The sequence below is a fragment of the Sphaeramia orbicularis genome, chromosome 13, assembly GCF_902148855.1.
Source record: "Sphaeramia orbicularis chromosome 13, fSphaOr1.1, whole genome shotgun sequence".
NCBI lineage: Eukaryota > Metazoa > Chordata > Actinopteri > Kurtiformes > Apogonidae > Sphaeramia > Sphaeramia orbicularis.
The window spans coordinates 42,233,817-42,254,359 of record NC_043969.1 but is presented as its reverse complement, the minus strand read 5'-3'; the positions used below and the strand labels follow the sequence as shown (position 1 = coordinate 42,254,359).

At 35.6% G+C, this 20,543-nt stretch overlaps 1 protein-coding gene across 6 annotated transcripts in view; it reads right to left on the bottom strand.

The window, feature by feature from the left end:
• Positions 1–556: 556 nt before the first annotated feature.
• nectin1b (nectin cell adhesion molecule 1b) overlaps positions 557–20,543 on the bottom strand; it is a 518,119-nt gene continuing 498,132 nt past the window's right edge. For 2 of the 6 annotated variants that reach the window (XM_030152342.1, XM_030152343.1), the window contains one exon: positions 557–3,065. In XM_030152342.1, the coding sequence (XP_030008202.1) occupies positions 2,802–3,065 (264 nt within the window). In that variant the 3' untranslated portion in view covers positions 557–2,801. Of the gene's footprint in view, positions 3,066–4,811; positions 4,860–20,543 lie in introns of those variants that run through there. The other 4 variants (XM_030152344.1, XM_030152347.1, XM_030152345.1 and 1 more) reach the window with 4 other exon arrangements.

Here is a 20,543-nt window from a genome sequence, read left to right as displayed (position 1 = left end):
TAAAAACTATGTTGAAAAATATGGTCTCAGACGTTTCATCGACTGTGAGTGTACAATTGTTAACAATTATGCAAATCTGACCAAGTGCTTGAAACTATGTAATATAAATAAATAATAATAAAAATAATGCACACTTTCCTTGTTGCCATGTAACATTATCATAAAGTGGTTTTAGCTAAGAAGTGACTGAATGCTAATGTTAGATTCTGTTTGCTAACAACTTGTATTATTATACTTTGAATTATGCTCTGATACACATCCAGATTTCTAGTCGTCATTGTCTTTTTATTGGAGAGTGAAAATGTGGATGGATATCTGAAAATATTTCAAAGTAAAACAGCATATTTGAAGCCAGAAGCTAACATTAGCGTTCAACCATTTCTTTGCTAACCCTGTTGTCTTGTAGTGTCACATGACACAAAGGAAAAGGTGTAAAGTGTATCATTTGCCTCTGGTTTCTGATACTGAAATATGTGTGGTATCCACACAGATGTTCACTCTACTTTGTCTTTTCAGTTGCTGATCAATAGTGAGGTGGTGCACTGACAATAATTTGTTCATTTCCCAGCGATATTATTACATCTTCAAGTTTTATAACACCAGGAAATCAACAAACTGTTTTCAGGACTCTGCTGATCTACTGAGAAACAACAGAGTGAAAACCTGGATGGATATCAGAACTTATATCAAAATAAACAGCATATTTAAAACTGTCTGTATTCAACCACTAGTGTTAGCATGCTACAACTTCTTAGTGAGCATTAGCATTGTCATACAATAAGAAAGGTGTAAACAATTTCTAAAATATCTAACACTTGACCAAGTGTTGGAAACACACGTTTCAGCAATAAAATACACTCTTCCTGTTCAAACAATAGAGTTAGCTACAAAGCAGCTTCATGCTAATGTTAGCTGTTGACTTCATATACGTTGGTTTACTTTGAAATATGATCTGATATACCTTCAGATTTTCACTGTCCGATGAAAAGACAAAGAAGAGTGAAAATATGGATGGATATTTGACTGTATTTTAAAGTAAAACAGCAAATTTGACATTAGCATCCAACCACTTCTTAGCTAACACCATTGTCCAATACATGATACGAGGGGACATCTGTCCATTATAAAAACTGACCACAATTGTGTGAATTTATCCTTTATTTCCAATCCTAACCGTGACATCAGAGGAAAATGGCCGCCGTGTGAATGTGGTCTATTATGTAAACTGGGATGTAGAAACAGAGCTGAAGCCTCGCTCCTTTCCCCTAACTTAAAAAATACGAGTGGTGGTCAATGACAGATGAATATTTTTCTTTTTGTAACATGTAAATAGTGTCACCATTTACACGTATGATATTTATCACTTTAAAAGGTAGTTTTACAAGTCAAGAAAGTTGCCATTTGTTTTAAAATCAGTGAAATACCAGACATGAACAGGGAAACTAAAGCTAAATAAGCCCCTAAAGCTACGTAAGTGACATAACCGTCTCTGTCTCAGCAGCTTCAACATGACCAAACTGGATGGATGTTTCACCTCTTTAATACTTATGCACCTAGTTCTTCAACTCTGAGGTAAAATACATTGAAGTAACATTCATTTTAGTGTTGGTGACATGTATCATGTAGCCATTTCACATGAGACTAGATGTCATTTTACCATTTCAACAACAAACTACAACTTACATGACTTCTAAAATAATACTTTAAGTAGTCTCTGTAACATGTGCCTCAAATGGGATCAAAAAAATCAACTCTTGCTATTGACTTCCATTATTATTATTATTATTATTATTATTTTAATATAGGACACACAGGAAGGGGCGGGACTTCAGCTCTTTATTGGCAAATCAGCTATTTTCTATTAACCAATGTAAACGCAGAAAGCAAATGGACAAAAACTGAATGTTTCTTTGGCAACTACTGGTAGATGATAATAATAATAATGATAATAATAATAATAATAATAATAATAATAATAATAATAATGGAAAAATAGAAGAGTAGATACTGTTAGATCTCAAAGCCCTTTGTTGTTGTTTTTTTTTTCATAGCTATTGAGAATAACATTCGCTTCTCATGATCCGAAATATTTAGTAACTCCGTAAAAGCAGAGTTATTATGGACGGTAATTAAGGATTCAGTTAAGAGACTGCCAATTCACAACTTCACTTCACAACTTGTCATTTACTGTCATTAAAGGGGTGGTCCATGTCATTAGAGATTGATAATTAGCTTCACAAATCATACGGCCTGTCTGTTTGTTTGTTTTTTTTAACTAACCTTTTTTTCATCACTATACACCCGATCACACATACAGTATACACCACTTTCGAAAGAAGCAAGCATATGATTGACAGACGAACTGAAAACAAACAAAAAGAAGCACTAAGCTATGAAAGGTCACCATCACTGTGGGGGAAAAAAAAGAATAATAAAAAAAAAGAATAGAAACAGAAGAAAAGAAACAGATCTTGAGTGATACAGTATCATATTCTGTACACGGTTTTGACGGTTGGCAAAGAAGCGAAACATTCAGAGGTGAGGAAGCGACCACGTGCGAGAGGTGGGGGGGTTAAAACGCTGTCTACGTTGGTGGTGGTGGTGGTGGGGGGTCGGTGTACGCTATGTTAACATCACAAGGTGGTACAAGCAGTGCACAATACACAAGGCAAGAAGGGGTTTCTGGGGGGCGGGGTTATAGACACTGGTTATGGCAGGAAGGCGGAGGGAGCTTGGTTTTCCATGAAGTGTTGGCGGTACGATCACGTCGCCTCTTGTGAAGTTGGAGGTTGCGTGGCAGGTCACACCGACTGCTCCTTGGGGAAGGTGAACGGAGCTCGGGGACCGGGTCCGGGTCCTGGTCCGGGGGTGGGGATGGGGTAGTTGGTGTTGGAGTACATGGGCTCGTCGGAAGGCGGCTGCGAGTAGGGATGCTGAGGCAAGAAAGTAACGGGGGGGTAGGGTTGGGCCGGCTGAGATTCGGGGTAGTGATCCATGTTGCAGACGCGCTGATAGCTCATGTATTCGGCCGGGTTCAACAGTTCTTCTGGACGCCTCCCAGAGTCCTGAGGAAAGAAGACAAAAAGAAGTGGAAATAAAACACTGCCGGGTCACGGGGTTTCCTCCGTCTGAAGAATTTGTTGGCCAGAAACCAAGTCGGAGTGAACAGCAGACCTGTATCTGAACCACACAGAGGTTGAGAAGGGGTTTATGGGGAAATAAATAAACAGTTTTTGTTTTGTTTTTTTACACCGTCAAGATATTTTTTTCTGTAATAAAACATAAACTGTGCAATCTCTAGAAAACATCATCCATATGTTTCTCTACTTTGAGTAACAGCAGAGCCAAAGGTTTTATCTCATTAACTCCCACTGTGTTTATGCTGCAATTTTAGAAATGGAAGATTTACGTCAGTAAACTCAAACAAAACTTATACGTATAACTCGAACAGAAAGTTAAAAACAACTGAAGAGAGACTGAAACTCACTGAAGCAAGAAGGAGAAAAAAAAACCCCAAAAAACAGACAGTCATTTCAAGTAAGGCTGCAACGGATGATTAATGATTAATTTCCTGATTATTCATCAACTAAACGTCAGAAAATTATGAAAAATGTCCATCAGTTTCCAAAGCCTAAGTTGACATCCGCAATATTCTAGTTGATTTGCAACTCAATTATCTTCAGTTTACTGTCATGGGAGAAAAAAGAAAGAAAAAAAAAACTGTAAACTTGAGATTTTTTTCTACAACATTACTAAAACTGGATGACTGATTAACAAAATATGTGGCAGTTAATTTACTACTCAAGATTTCATTGATTTATTGACTAATTCCTGCCACTCTAACATCTAAAGCAAACCTGATCACTTGTAATAATCTTTTTATTTTCAAGCTACTTTGCTTAATGTTTAGTCAAACCAGTGAAGTTTCTGTTTGTTCTGTCGAAAAGTGTGGAAATTAAGACCTGTTGCCAGTAATTCACTGCAGTTGTAAGAATTTTAACACAATAATGTTATGTTGGGTTTGGCAAGCTACACTGCAGAAAAATTCAAAGATCTTTTTGATCAAATAAATGTGCGTTTCAAAGCAGACATTTTGTTTTACTAAAGCAAAACACATGCAACTGTGACTGATGTCACTACCAATGGCTGCATTCCATTTAGAATCAGTTCCCGGTCTTAACATCCTGGGGAAACTAAATGGAACAGAACCAATGATAATGTTACCAGAGTTAAGTCTTAATTATTATATGATGTTTTAAGTCAATCAGGATTTTGTCTTCTATTATAACAATGTTATTGGGAAATTATGACTTTTTTTTCCCCTCCTCACTGTGGTCCCTAATTAAGTCTATCCATCCATCCGCCTATCTATCTATCTATCTATCTATCTATCTATCTATCTATCTATCTATCTATCTATCTATCTATCTATCTATCTATCTATCTATCTATCTATCTATCTATCTATCTATCTATCTATCTATCTATCTATCTATCTATCCATCCATCCATCCATCCATCCATCCATCCATCCATCCATCCATCCATCCATCCATCCATCCATCCATCCATCCATCCACTTATCTATACACCCATCCATCTACCTACCTACCCACCCATCTATCTATGTATGTTTTGGAGCCCCCTGGTGGCCATATACATTAAACTCAACTCAACTTTGATGTTCTGTTGGTGAATTTGTTAAAGCAAAGTGATGATAATGACATGACAATGGTAAGATGAACAGAAAACATGCAAAACGAAAACAAAACAAAAAAAAGAATGATAATGAAAATGAAAATGGAACTTACGAATAATCCTCAAGCATCTCTACATCTACGAAAACGATGATCCCAGCTCTGAAAATGTAATGGTGGAGCAACAAAAACAGCAAGAGACTTAATTCTGCCGATAAATGCATCGATTATAACAAAAGCTTTAGAAAAGTCACATGACATAATTTAAACATAAGTTAAAAAATGGGGGATATAGCAGGGAGGTCAAATGCAAACAAGCATAGATCTACCATCGACATGTCAATGTGTTGGAAGGAACTGATTGACTGGTAAAACCAGTGTTGTTTGAGAGACATTTATTTTATGTTCAGTCAATGATATATTTTACTGGAAAAGTCACATTTTCTTCAGTTTTCTTTATTTTGATGTAATAATCTTTGAATTTATGCTGAGCTTTTATGAACATCTTTGTACCAACAGTAAATTAAATAAAGGAAAATACCAGCTTTTCACTGAAAAAAGCTAAATGAGGAGGATAATATTATCATACATGGTGACAAATCACTTATAAAAGGTTATATTGAAGGAGAAATTCATTTGTAACTTGGCACAAAAATAGCTCTTGGCCTTTATGAGTTAAGTATATTCCTCTTATGATAATAATAAATGCATAAAAAAGTGGCTAGATGACAAAAAACTGTAGAAAAACCAACTCCATGAACCACATGAGATCATTTTTGCAACATTTGTCTTGTTAAGTTAAATTTTAAGCTCTTACCGCGATCTTTTCTTAACCTTAACCATGTTATTCTTGTGCCTCAACCTGACCAAACCCCAGCCATGATAATTTTACTAATTAAATGCAACAATTTAACGCAAACAAGCCTGCAAAGTGATGATGGAAAGTCCAATTTTTTTTAGCTAACTTGATTCTTGCGGTTCGTTTTTCTGTTGCCAATCGATTCCATAATTTAAAAAACATCCTGCAGGCAGCGGTCGCAAACTTGTGTTGCCAATTTGTCGCGTGTGCTTAAGCCACTACGCCACATGTCATCTACTTTATGTTACTTAAAACAACTTTGTGCTCTGTTTGCTAATTTAATTTTGTGTTTTCTTACAATTAAACTTCAACATTTTAAACATTACAAAAATATTTGACTGCATATCGCTACATTCGCTTTGTTCATAATCCAATATGGCTTCAGTTGTGTCTTCTTACGGTTAGGGGTATCTAGTCTCGTTCAGCGGTTCAGTAGACTCGGTGGTTCAGTGATTCGTGAACAATTCAGCGAGTCCTCAATTTGTTAACGATTCAGCGAGTCATCAATTTGTAAACGATTCAGAGAGTCATCGATTTGTGAACGGTTCATCGATTTGTGAATAATTCAGCAAGTCATCAATTTGTAAACGATTCGAGTCGTCAAATTGTGAACAATTCAGTGAGTCATTAATTCGTATATGATTTAGCGAGTCATTAATTTGTGAACGATTCATTGATATGTGAACAATTCATCAATTTGTGAACGATTCATTGATTTGTGAATGATTCAGCGAGTCATAAATTTGTAAACAATTCATTGAGTCATCAATTCGGGTACGATTCAGCAAGTCATCAGTTTATGAACAATTCAGTGAGTCATCAATTCGTATACAATTCAGTGAGTCATTATTCTGACTAGTTTATGTGATAATAGGCAATAATATTAGCAAACTGCTGCTGAATCGATTCAGTTGTGTTCATGAATAGATTCAACTCGTTCACTTAAATGAATCGATTCTTTTGAATGATTTGTTCATGAATTGCCCTTCACTACTAGCCAAGATAATTTCAGTTATTAAATGCAATAATTTAAGGCAATCAAGCCCTCAAAAATCTACCTTCAACATGTCAATGTGTTGGAAATAATAATAAAATGAAGTGCACTCAGCTGAAAGGACGATGAAATGATGAGCTCTGGTTTAAAAAAAGCACGGTGATGGATGACTTAAATACTCCCACCACTTCAGGAGGACAGAAGCGAACGTTGTGAAGGTGAATTTGTGTTTTCAGAGCAGAAGACACACAACTAAACCTCTTCTGACACGCAAAGCCGAGATGCCGACAGAAGCGTCTGCGAAGCTTATTTGTCTCAGGTCAGTATCAAGGTCCACTCCAGCTGCTGCGGAACATTTTCTTCGCTTGTTGAAAAGATTTAAAGCAAAATTAAAAGCAACACACTGAAGAGCGGGTGTTATTGTCTGCAGATAGAAAGGAGAGTGACTTGAAAGAAAAACAGTCAAATCCAATCTGTCGACGTCAGGTGAACAAGCACCGAAACCCTCCGTGATGGTTTCTATCAGGGGCTCAGGCACCGCTAGCAACTGTGGGCCTCATGAAAGCTAAATGTTGTGGTTCCTTTGCAAGATTCAGTATCTTGTCGTTTTGTTGGAACGATTTGTTGTATTAACTTTCTTTATTGGAAGTAATTTCACAGGCATGACAGTGTAAATGTGATAAAAAGGACTTCCATTCTTTCATTTGTCTGTTTGTCCCTACCACAATCCCACCCGACCCAAAAGAAGACAACCCTTAATATAAATCCAACACTGACAAGTAATCAGTTCAAAATAGATGCAACAATTGTCTAATTAACACAAAACAAAAAAAAGCAGCTAAAATAAAACAAACAAAAAACAAACAAAACAAAAAAATAAGTAGCGAAAATGAAACAAACAAAAAATAAAACAAACAAAAAACAAACAAAACAAAAAAATAAGTAGCGAAAATGAAACAAACAAAAAATAAAACAAACAAAAAATAAGTAGCTAAAATAAAACAAACAAAACAACAACAAAAAATAAGTAGCTAAAATAAAACAAAAAAACAACAACAAACAAAAAAATAAGTAGCTAAAGTAAAACATACAAAAAACCAACAAAACAAACAAAAAATAAGTAGCTAAATAAAATAAAACAAACAGAACAAAAGTAACTAAAATAAAACAAACAAAAAAACAAACAAAACAAAAAAATAAGTCGCTAAAATAAAACAAACAAAACAAAAAAAAGTGTGTGTGTGTGTGTGTGGGGGGGGGGGCTCAGTCATCACCACGATTCTGATGGCGAAAGTGAAACATAACAAGATTTCAACATCCAACTCCCGGGTTTTATGCCTCTATTATACAGGGGATCTGAGACAAAATTTTCATAACTTCTAATCTGTATCCACTCGACTCCCTCCACAGCCCTCTGGGCCCCCCAGAAATGCTGGGCCCCATGAATTTGTCATGTTTACCCCCCCTTTTTACAGCACCCCAGATCAGGGGTATCAAACAGCCTGTTAACAGCTCAGATTCAGACCACCAGATGAATTTGCAAAGTGCAACAGTTACACAGATGATTATATATTAAATGATATATTTTCAGTTCCAGATGCCTGTTACTAAATGTTTTGTGTATTTGTAGATCCACTGTGATATTTAACCCATAAAGACCCAGTGCCACTTTTGTGGCAATTACAAAAATGAATGTTTCTCTCTCTCTCTCACCTGTGTTTTATAAATGTTTATTAAAATATTATCCTCTGTATTTTGCATTGTTAAGTGTAAATGAGGTATTTTCCTATATTTAATTCATTGATCATGTAGATGTTCATAAAAGCTGAGAATAAAGTTGAGGGTTATTATATTAGAAACAGAGAAAACTCTTTTCTTTTTTTCGTAAAATCTATCATTAACTGAACATAAACCCAGTGTGTCCATCCACTGTCACTGATCCAACTCCATGGGTTTTACTGGTGAATCAACGTTGTAGAAGATGACTGTGTTTCCGTGGAAACTATGGAGCCTCTGAACGTCCAAATGGGTCATATCTGATGACCACAAAAAGACGACAAACTGTAGTTTGCATTAATTATTTACATGTATTGATAAGATTAGTGAATCAACAGGTATTAAACAGTTTAGATCAGTTGATGGTTTTTTCGTCACCAGTGGCTGTTTGGGTCTTTATGGGATAGATCCTAATGTACATGTGTGTGTAACTGATAAACTGAGGTATAATATTGTTCAGAATTATTTATTTTCTTAAATTTCAATTCCATGGTTGTTCATGTAATCCAGATTTTTAAAAGGATAATTGTAGATGTAGATATAAATAAAATTTGACTGACTGATACGTAAACATTTTGATCATTTTTCGCTCTAAAACAGAGAAAAGTTTGGACTTTTTATTATTTATAGGTTATTATGATAATATTTTACTGGTCTGACCCACTTGAGATCATATTGGTTTGAACTAAAATGACTTTGACACTCCTGGTTTATACGATATACAGCTCCAACCCTTAAATAACGTTGCTTTTGTTGCTTATTCACCTCCTTATCACGAATTGTCAGCTACACGTCTGCTGATACACCTGTCTATTTTTGTCACTGAAGGAGGACGACTACCTGCAGCTCATGTTCCGGGGTTATGGCGGAGTGTGTCGAGGTATTTGTCAGGTGGGTTTCCTTCTATCAGAAAACTGGATAAGGTCAAATACATTTCCAGAGGGCACGGCGGTACAGTCTGAGCTGCAGTATCCGACTCTAAACCCGCTGGAAGCCAAACATCTGCTCCACTGACAGCACACCTGCACTCAGATTTACATTTACTGCACAGCGCCTCACAAAGTCCTGTTCTACCGTACGAGCTCCTCACAAAAACAGCCTGCAGTCACGTTACAAACCAGGCTGAAAAGAGAAATGTTGGATGCACTCCATTCTGGTCTTGTCTGGGCGCACTTCAGAAGTATTAATCGGATCAAATCTACATTGGAATAATGTAAAATATGCACAGTAGGAGTTTATGTTCACTTGAAGGTTAAATAGTCCCAGAGCAGCACATATCGAATACAGATTATACACAACAACCAGCTAGCATGTGACTGGACTGCGAACTCTGGAAGAAACAGAATATTGTAACATTAGTCCCTTTTCCTTTGGGCAAATGCGCAAAACTTTACCGATATTTACTAAATGTCAAAAAACAGAAGTGTGTAATGTTGGTTTTTCTGTTAAATCACAAACACAATGATTTGTCGTTTATTATTATATTTAGTTCGGAATAAAAAGTGGATTAAACCTGCGACTTTATTCAGGTTTAAAGTTAATCCGAACTATTCTTTTTCAAGTGGAATACGGTGTTTACATGGGCATCTGAAATAGGATCCAACCTTTAATCAGATTAAACCAGGAATAAAAGTTGTCATGTAATCTTACGGATTGTTGATCATATGCTTATGAACATGTATTTATTTGTATAATTTGTACTCTTTGCAGCACTTGGGAGACTTTCTGTGCATTTACATGACAACTTTTATTCCTGGTTTAATCTGAGTAAAGGTTAGATCCTATTTCAGATGCCCATGTAAACACCTTATTCCAGTTGAAAAAGAATAGTTTGGATTAAATTTAAATCCGATTAAAGTCACTGGTTTAATCCCCTTTTAATTCCGCACTAAATTATTCCTCGGACATGTAAACCCTTTACTCCGTTTGGACTTTATTCCTGCCATTCTGCACATGCTCGTTGTCTTGTCCTGTCGCAATGACGCACACATTCTGCGCTGGTGGAAAAATATACAATGCAGTCTAGTCAACCCAAACCGTTCCAGTGGGCTATTCTGATGGGATCTACCAGCCTGGAAAACCCTGAAGGAAGAGTTCACCACCTGTTTTTATTCATTCATTTGTCATGCACTAATGAGTTCAATAAGAGGGCAAATCAGTTTGCACTGCAGTGCACCGATTGCCTTGTTCTTGCAGCCCTTCCGTTAGCTTAGTTTAGCCTAGTCTAGCTTAGCATAATCACTTCATTCCTATGGTCAGACGTAGCCAGGCTTTTGTCGGTGATTTGTAGTATTTTATGAGTGATTTTGTGAAATTCAGTTCTCCCTAATCATTCCTTTAGTCTGGTGGGGTCAATATGATCACAAACTGAGGCTCAAATCATGGCCATGTGACTTACTGCAGTTACTTACTGCAAGAAAATCTAATGCAAAGCTAAAACGGTAAAGCAAAGCTAATTTAGCGCATGCATTCCTTCCAACAAAAAGATTTTCCAACTTCCGTCAACACAACAGTCCCAAGATTGTATGAGTGCAGTAAGTCGCAGATCTAAAGAAATAATTAGGGAGAATCGGATTTCACAAAATCACTTACAAAAGACAACAAATCACCTTTAAAAAACTGGCTACGTGTGCCCGTGGAAATGCAGTGACTATGCTAAGCTAAGCTAACAGAAGGGCTGCGAGAACAAGGCAACATGAGCACTGCAGCGCAAACCCTTTTACTCACTTATCTACCTCATTAATACCTCATGTAAACCTTTATTCGGGTTTAACATTTCCATGTCAACAGAAGAGAAAATACTCTAGTTCCAAATTAATTTCTTCTGGAAAAATAAATCGGATTTAAAAAACATCATGTAACGTACCCTTTGTGTTGGTAAAATGTGCTTATACAAATAAAAGTAGACTGGATTGGATCAGTACATGACTGTATGTTGGATTGTTGTGGGTGTTTGTGGCTTGTATTGCGGAGTATCTGGGTTTTTTTATGCAAAGCAGGTGTCTAGGAATACTGGCAAAAAGAAAAACAAAACAACTCAGTCTGAAGTGTTTTTGGTTTGGAGTAGCACACATAAAAGCGCCCCCCGACTGGTGCTACACAAGGTGAATGTTAAATGACAACATGAGGGAAGAAGAAGGAAAAAACATATGATAATTTCAGGAGGAAAAAACCCTACAATCGGACAATAATGTCTCCTGAGGACTTCTCTGTAAACGTGAAGGGGAACGCTCGGCTCCAGATGTTTATGAGTGTTTCCTGGGTTTATCTGTCGGCACATGTTGCAGCTGTTTCTGTCTGTAATCTGCTTTAAAACAAAAGCAGAATAAGTAATTAGCCTTAACAGCCAGTGTTCCCATCAGCTGCCAACAGCCGTTTATTTACTGTCACTTAAAACACTTGGATCAGAAGGTAAATGCAAGTCAATGTGAGGAGGTCTTTTCTGTATTCCAAGGGGGTAAAGATCATTTCTAATAACGTCCCAACACCAGATTTAACACGTAAAGACCCAACGCTACTTTTATCAGCTCCCAAATGACATTTTCTCGATATCTAGCCTTTCTTAAGTGATTTATCACCGTTTATTTATTATAGTATCCTTTGTATTTTGTATTTTATCAGTATAAAGAAGATATTTTTCTGAATTTTCACTGAAAAAAATCTAATCTAAATCTTACCAAGTGTATTTTTCTCATTTCTAGTCCAAATATCTCATCACACTTAAAATAAGACATAATCCCTGAAAGAGTAACTTTTCAGTGAGATATAAGAACTGAGTTTTAGACAATAGATCTGGAAAATCTTATTTCAAGAAATCTTACCAAGATAATTTTCACTTATTCCATTGGCAGATTTTTTTGTTTAATTCAAGCAAAAAAAATCTTGAATTAAGTTAAGTTCATAAAGACCCAAACAGCCACCGCTGACAAAACCATCTACTGATCTAAACTGTTGAATACCTGTTGATCCACTAATCCTATCAATCCATGTAAATAATTGGTGTAAAATGCAGTTTGTCATCTTTTCATGATCATCAGATATGACCCATTTGGACATTCAGAGGCTCCGTAGTTACTGTGGAAACACCGTCATCTTCTACAACATTGATTCACCAGTAAAATCCATGGAGTTGGATCAATGACAGTGGATGGAGACACTGGGTTTGTTCAGTTAACGATATATTTTCCTGAAAAAGTCACTTTTTCTTGAGTTTTCTCTGTTTCTGATATAATAAACCTCAATTTTAATCTGAGCTTTTATGAACATCTACATGATCAGTGAATTAAATAGAGTAAAATACCTGATGTTCACTGAAAAAATGCAAAATACAGATGATAATATTAGAATAAATGGTGATAATCACTTAAAGGAGTGATATTTTGCTTTTTTTTTAAATGGAATTCTTCATTTTCAAACATTTCCCTGTGGTCTACATAAACTGTAAATGCTCTGCTTGGCTCTGAATTCTTCATTAATTCAACTCCACAGGTCCATCTTCAACCCGATTTCTGAGGAATGAAACCAGAAAGGTGGTTTGGAGCGCTGGCCCTTTAAATGCAAATGAACCACTTCAGGCCCCGCCCCCTCCAGGTTGTTGGCTGTGCTGCTCTGTCCTGTTCAACCAACAGCTGAACATTTTAGGTAATCGACTCGAAATTTGGACATATTTTCAGTTTTTACTACAACTGCTGCTGCTGATAAACAATTATGTCGTACTTAGGGAAATGTTCGTTGAAAGTCTTGACCTTGTATGTGCAAATGTCATGACGTAACTAGTTATAGATGTAACAAATTAAGCAGGAATTAAAACAGGTTGTAGAAATCCACTCAATTTTTGCCAAAATGAATCTAAAGATAGTTTTGCAGCACCTGGAAGATTCAAATTCAAACTGTATGAACTATTAGGGTCCAAATACACAAATAAACAAGTGTTCAGAGAACGCAAACCTCCACCAAGCACCCCAAATGGTGTCCATGTGTGGATCAGCTATTTCTTTTAAAATTAAAAAGTTTCCAGGTTGTTCCATACAGCAGAAAAAGTTGAAGCTTGGTACCAGTCATGTGTATGTCAAATTATATTAAATTCCAATTGGTATTTTTGTTGAGTTATGAGGAAAAATGTGTCGTAAATGGGATTTTCAATGTTAAATTGAAATGTCCACAGAGTCCACATTCCACAGTGGATGTGGACAATTTTGTGCCAGATACAAGATATTGTTATAAGCTACAGGTGGATCAAATTGGAGGCTAATCGGAGTTGTTTGGAATTTTTTATGGATTTTTGAAAATTGCTCAATGATGAGAGATAGGAAAATTGTAGATTTTGTGACCTTGCTGTGACCTTGAACTTTGGCCTAATTGGCCCAAAATTAAATGGGTTGGTCCCAGGGCCTAGGCCTATCTGTGGGGACAATTTGACAAAGATGGTTGTAATGGTTTTCCTGTAAAGTTGCAAACAAACAAACAAAGCAAAGCAAAGCAATCACAATACCTCCTGGCGGAGGTAATAATGAACCAAAGACTAATAAAAGTGGGTTTAGTAAAATATGAGCCCTTTAAGATCAATTAAATATAGAGAAAAAAAATATTTTGGAACTGTCACAAAAGTAGCACCGGGTCTTTATGGGTTAAAGTTAATGGTTATGAGCAAAACAAAGAAAACTACAGAAAATGTGACTTTTTCATTAAAATATTTCATCAACTGAACATAAACCCAGTGGGTCATATCTGATGACCATGAAAAGATGATAAACTGTATTTTTCACTAATTATTTACATGTATTGATAGGATTAGTGGATCAGCAGGTGTTAAACAGTTTAGATCAGTAGATGGTTTTGGTCAGTGGTGGATGTTTGGGTCTTTATGGGTTAAAATAGATGGAACATTTACAGGATCAGACTCTGTCTCCTTTATTTTCTACAAAGCTTTGGAAATTTACGCCTTGAAATGAGGAACATAATTTGGACTGAACTGAAGGCGCTGTTCGCTGCTGCCTCTAATAATAAAGTCAACTATACGCTATATTCTGTCGTGTATTAATGGCCTCCATTATATTTTTCCCTTTAAAAGTCTGTATATGTCTTCACATATGTCTTTATTGTAAATCATCTCAGTCCTTGGCCCAAAGTCCAAAGAGTTTCACACAGAAACTCTTTAAAATGCAAAGGAACAGAGACACCAAGGGCAGTAAATATCACTAGGAAACTGAAGTAAAACCCTTTGAACTGTAGACGTCCACATTCATTTCTGTACTATATATAAAACCCCATTATAGGCAGATGAACCCTCAGATTTTACGAATGCACAAAATTAGAGCAGAATTAGAAGTGATGATTTATATGCAACTAAACTGACACTACAGATTGATTTTATTTTTATAAATATAATGCTGCCCACATGAACTATTATTCCAACAAAATGATTAAATGTTGTTTAATGTGAGTTTGAAGCAGCAAAAAAATGTCACTCTTCATTTCTACACAATTGGCCACATTTCCTTCGACAAACAGATGTGCTAACTTGAATTATAAAAGTGTAAGGACAGGCGCCGAGAGTTGGTTTAAGGTTAAATCCACTAAACCAGATTTCACAAAATGTTCCTGAATGACCTGCTTGGATTTACTTCATACTTTTAGAAAATAGGGTTATTAGATTCCAGTGGCAGATCCAGAAAAAATAGAAGGGGGTGTGTGTGTGTGGGGGGGGGGGGTGCAGAAGAATAGGATTCAATGGGGTAAAGCAAAGCAAAATTAACATTATAAATGCTTCAAATCACATCAAATTTTTTATTTTTATTTTTTAAAATTTTCATACACTAATAAAATGAATCCAATTGAACCTCACTCATGTGACCACTTCTGGATCCAAAGCAAAGAGCTGGCTTTGATAAGGTTGTCTTCAGTTATGGCGCTGAATTCCATTTCATTCCAAATAATTTAAAATTAGGAAAATTTTAAACAAGATACAGTCGACGTATTGGTCTGTGTTTGACAACTTTGTGTGATTCACTCAGTGGCTGAGTTCCATGGCAACTCCCAAGATATTTAATATTCAGTTCATGCAGTTCTATAGTTCCCACTGTATAATAACAAGTAAAATGCCTCCAGGATAAAAGTAGTTAAACTTTACCATATTTGAGTTATCAATAAAGAAAATTAAATCAAAAATGCTGGTTGGTTGTAGTTTCTACGCTACAGTTTTGGCAAAAATGTGAAATTCTGAGAATTAATGAGAGAATGGGTTTTATTCAAAAGGAATATTTGTCTCAGAGCTACCAGATCTACTTCAAAACACTGTCTGCACATGACAATACAGTATCTAGTGGAACATTTATAAATCCATTCTATAAATGGAAATAAGCCAATATATATGTGTAATAAACCACCATCATATAAGGGGGGAGCAAAAAAAAACAAAAAAAACAAAAAAAACAAAAACAAAAAAAAAACAAAACAAAAAAAAACAAAACAAAACAAAACAAACAAAAAACAAACAAACAAAAAAAAAAAAAAAAAAAATATATATATATATATATATATATATATATATATATATATATATATATATATATATATACAATTTGAAAAATTACCCCCAGCTCCGTATTTGATAATTTTTGTAATTTTCTTTTTCTGGACGTCGGTAGGTAGGGGATTGGTGGATATTTGTCCAGATTTACAGACTCAGGTTTCCATGCATGACTGAGCAGGGGCAAATTGCGCAATCCAAGTTAAAACTGGTTTGTGTGAAGTAGCAGTGGGATTTAAATCCAATCAAAGGTCATGGGAGGGGACAATGGGCATCCATCTTGTTTTCCAAAAAATTGCCAGGTTACAGCATTAACACTTTGGACACCATGCCCATTTCATGTCTTTACCCATGACAGCTGTTCCTGCCTTTCAATGTTAATTCAACTTGTTTAGGCCTGAAAATGTCACTGAGGACAGGCCAAGTTAGGGTTAGAGTTAAATGTATAGTTGTTTTTTTTTTTTTTTTTTTTTTTTTATATACCCTGTATATTGTAAACATGAGCTAACCAGCACTTTTTTGTTTTCCGATTCATGTTATTAAAGTATGTAAGATTTCGCGCATTTAATATCTGAAGCAGATTTTTTTAATTTATATGATGCAAAAGAGAAAGTATAGTATAAATATAGGACCAATGGTCCTGTAGCTTACCGGCCAAATGAAAAGCTTTGGGAAATGTATCCAGATGCCATTTATTCTCACCCAGTTCTGTGTATTTATTCTATTACAGAAATAGCCCATGTTTTGGTCATATTCCAATCACATCTCTAAAAAGTTCAAATTCCAACTTGATATCATTGATACTGATTTATTGGATCAATCCACTTCCTATCTCTTATAATGGGAACATTTTTCAAAGTTGCACCAAATCCAGAATCAGATCCAGATCCAAATGATTTCAACACGTGTTGACATCATCATACAGAAGCTGTATACCAAGTTTGAAGTCAATCAGAACTGGAGTTTCAGAGAAGAAGACGATTGAAATTTTTTCCCCATAAGAGCCAATGTTAAATTTTCCGTAAGTTCCCGGATCCAGAAGAAGATCCTGATCAGCATGTGGACATTATGTTTTGGTCATCTCCCCATCAGGGCTGGACTGTAGAAATTTACACTAGATATCATTTATATTTACTGAGTTATTGCATCGATCCACTTCCTATCTCTTATAATGGGGACATTTTTCAAAGTCGCACCAAATCCAGAATCAGATCCGGATCCAAATAATTTCACTAACTTTTGTGACATCATCATAAAGAAGCTGTATACTAAGTTTGAAGTCAATCGGAATTGTAGTTTTGGAGAAGAAGACGATTGAAATTTTTGTAACGGACGACAGACGCCGACGCATGACGACAATAGCTTACAGCCTGTCGGCCGGTAAGCTAAACACAGAACATTATATACATCTACCTTCCCAAAATGTGCAAAAAATATACATGTACACAGAATTTGATCTACAAAATGTGCAAAAATATGCATATGCACAAAAATAATCCCTACGGTGTTTAAAAGTACTGCTGGTAGCCCGTTGTCCAAATGAAAAAGTAACTAATCCTGTCCAAACTGAAGACTGTACAACAAGCACAAAATATAAAGCTGGTATTTTCTATCAAACTGATTGTAATTGTTTCTGTTTTATCCACACCCTGAAGGTCATGGATTCCACGCTTTCATAAACTTACAAATATATAAACTTCTATCCTCAGACAAGGTCAGTCAGGATCATTTTCTGAAATCTGGTGATTTGGAGGTGGATTTACCCAGAAGGCTTCTTTTTCCTTTTGGCATATGTGTCGAACTCCATATAGTAGAGCCTGAGCAAATAATCCAGACCCATGAGGTTCCATCAGGTCCAGATGAATCATAGATCGGTGGTTTCAGCTCAGACTTGAACTTTTGCCCTTTACGCTGCAGAATTGTTGAATCTTTTAATTCCGTTCTGTACCGTAGAGGACGAAATATCAAAATACCATCCTATTTAAGACCCGTCAATCATTTTCTCATACGTGTGTTGTCCAAATGGTGGTCCTCGGCCCATCTTTGGACCTTGCAATCTCCCGTTAAATGCAATTTCCTAATTTTTGAGCCCTTAAAACATTTCACTACACTTTAAATGGAAATTGTTCGTGTTTGACAACAGTCACTTTTCCATTGACCCTCAAATTGCACAAATATCCTTGGCTTTTGAAACCATGTGAGATGTTTGAAGGTACTATCTTGATTCTGTTGTGTTTATTTGGTAGTGGTTTATTGTTCTTATTTATCTATTTTATTTATTTCTTTATTTTGTTGTTTTTACTTGTATGGCTTTTTAATCTATCCTGTATTTTATTCTTTTATTTGGGTTTTATTTATTCTTCTGTCTAGCACTTTTTTCTTTTTTGTACAGTTTCTATGTCTTTAAATCTATTCTGTATTTTATTTTTCTATTTTGGTTTTAATTATTCTTCTGTACAGCACTTTGGTCCACTGCAGAGTTTTAAAAGTGCTTTACAAATAAAGTTGGATTGGATCGGAAATATAACTTGCACATAAAAATTTACCTAATGGAAAAACGACAATTTTGCCGTGTCTCATTTGTCTAATTTTTTGATTAAAAGTTTTTGCGCTGGCAAGAGGTGGTTTTTCGGGCGTCATGCAAAACTGCAATGAAAAGACCTTTTTTCACAACTAGAGTCAGGTGAATTAAAAAACCGAATGTTGATGTACGTTACAACAAGCGAAGAAGAAGAAGAAGAGAAGAAACATATCTGTGGACACACCGGGAAACCCAATCATTTTTTAATTTAGTATGAGATAGAGGGGTAATATAATCATAATGAATATATCTGTAAATCAACACCATATTTACATTTGTCACCATGTTTATGGAATGACTTCTCGTGTCATCTCGGGATAATAAATAAATCATCGCATTTGGGATTTAATGGAAAAACCGACAATACGCACTTCTGTTTTTTTGACACTTAGTAAATATCAGTAAAGTTTTGCATAGATGTCCAAAGGAAAAGCGACTAATATCTACCTACCTCACTTATGGGTAAGAAGCCAAATATAGTAACTTCATTAACCTTGATTTTATACATAACAATAAAAAAGTTTGAAAAATTTCTCCAAAGTAATAAAATTTTGTTAGGTTCCTTTCATATTACATGTGTTTTTACCATTTATGGCTAAGGAATCAAATATGGTAACTTCATTGACCTTGATTTTCTACATGACAAGAAATTATTATTCTTTTTTTTCTTTTTTTTTTTTTTACAAAACTCAAAGTCTTGTTCTGTCCTCCAATGACACACTATGGTTGAAATCAACACCATATTTACATTCGTTGCCATGTTTATGGAATGACTTCTCGTGTCATCTTGCAATAATAAATAAACAAATCATCGCATTTGTGATTTAATGGAAAAACCGACAATACGCACTTCTGTTTTTACGACATTTAGTAAATATCGGTAAAGTTTCGCGCAGATGTCCAGTGAAAAAGCAACTATAGTTTCACATTTAATGCAATATGTGAATAGACATTACATGACGGGCAGATATAAATTTTGCTAATAATACTAGCCTGAGTTAGCCTAGTTACTTGTAGACTTCATTTAGGGATTAAACCGCCAACTCTCTGGTTTGTGGACAGCCGGCTCTACCTCCAGAACGATAGTCACTTTCAGAAGCAGAAGAAGAGAAGGTAGTGAGGATAAAGTTCCTTATGGAAAATTCACTGTGATCCAAGTCTAAGAAGTACGTGTGGAGGTTGTTACCATGGTTACAGGTAACTGAGATAGCAAGGGAAGACACCTGTAAATACACACCATACCCCGCTGTAACGTGCAATAACCAATCACGGAACATGTGCATCATGTCTGGTACATGTAAATAAATAAACAAACCATCACATTTGTGATTTTATAGAAAAACCAACATTACGCACTTCTGTTTTTTTGACATTTAAATACAATAACAAACACGCCACTTGGTTTCGTCTGTGGCAGCGTCCTTAGCAACAAACATAGCAACGGCAGAAAACGTTCCACTGTAACAATTTTATGCTGAGACGTGAAATATTCATCGTAATAACAAACAAACCAAAGATCATTTACAAGAACTGAACGAATATTGTGAAATTTCAATGTATATTTCTCACTAGAAATATCACCAAAATGCTTTTCTATGTCCAAACTATCTTGAAATACATTTTCCACTGAGAATGAAAGGAGAAACCGCCATGTTTTTATTTTGAGAAGCCTAGCTGCAAGCGGTCCCGTGACCCGTCTGCAGGCCAATGGAAAAGAATGGGATAAAAAAATGTGAACATTTTATAATTTTCAGGCCCTAATTGTGAAACTGATAGATTTTGCACTGTGGATAAATGTAGCTATTTCACATTTTGATATAAGACTGGGTTGAAATATCGGTAAAGTTTTGCGCAGATGTCCAGTGGAAAAGCGACTAATGTCTACCAAAACAATTAAGAACATGTCTGCTTCAATTTAACCCCGAGACCCAGAAAAGGAAATGTTTTTGCTTTTTTTTTTACTTTAAATAACTGTCTTGATTGGAAACAAGATGATGCAACAGATAGATTTTACATTTTTTTTTACAGAATGTTCTTTGCAGTGGACAGCATTTTTGTTTTTTTGTTTTGTTTTTTTAATAAATAAAGCTATAAAACTCTACAGAGGA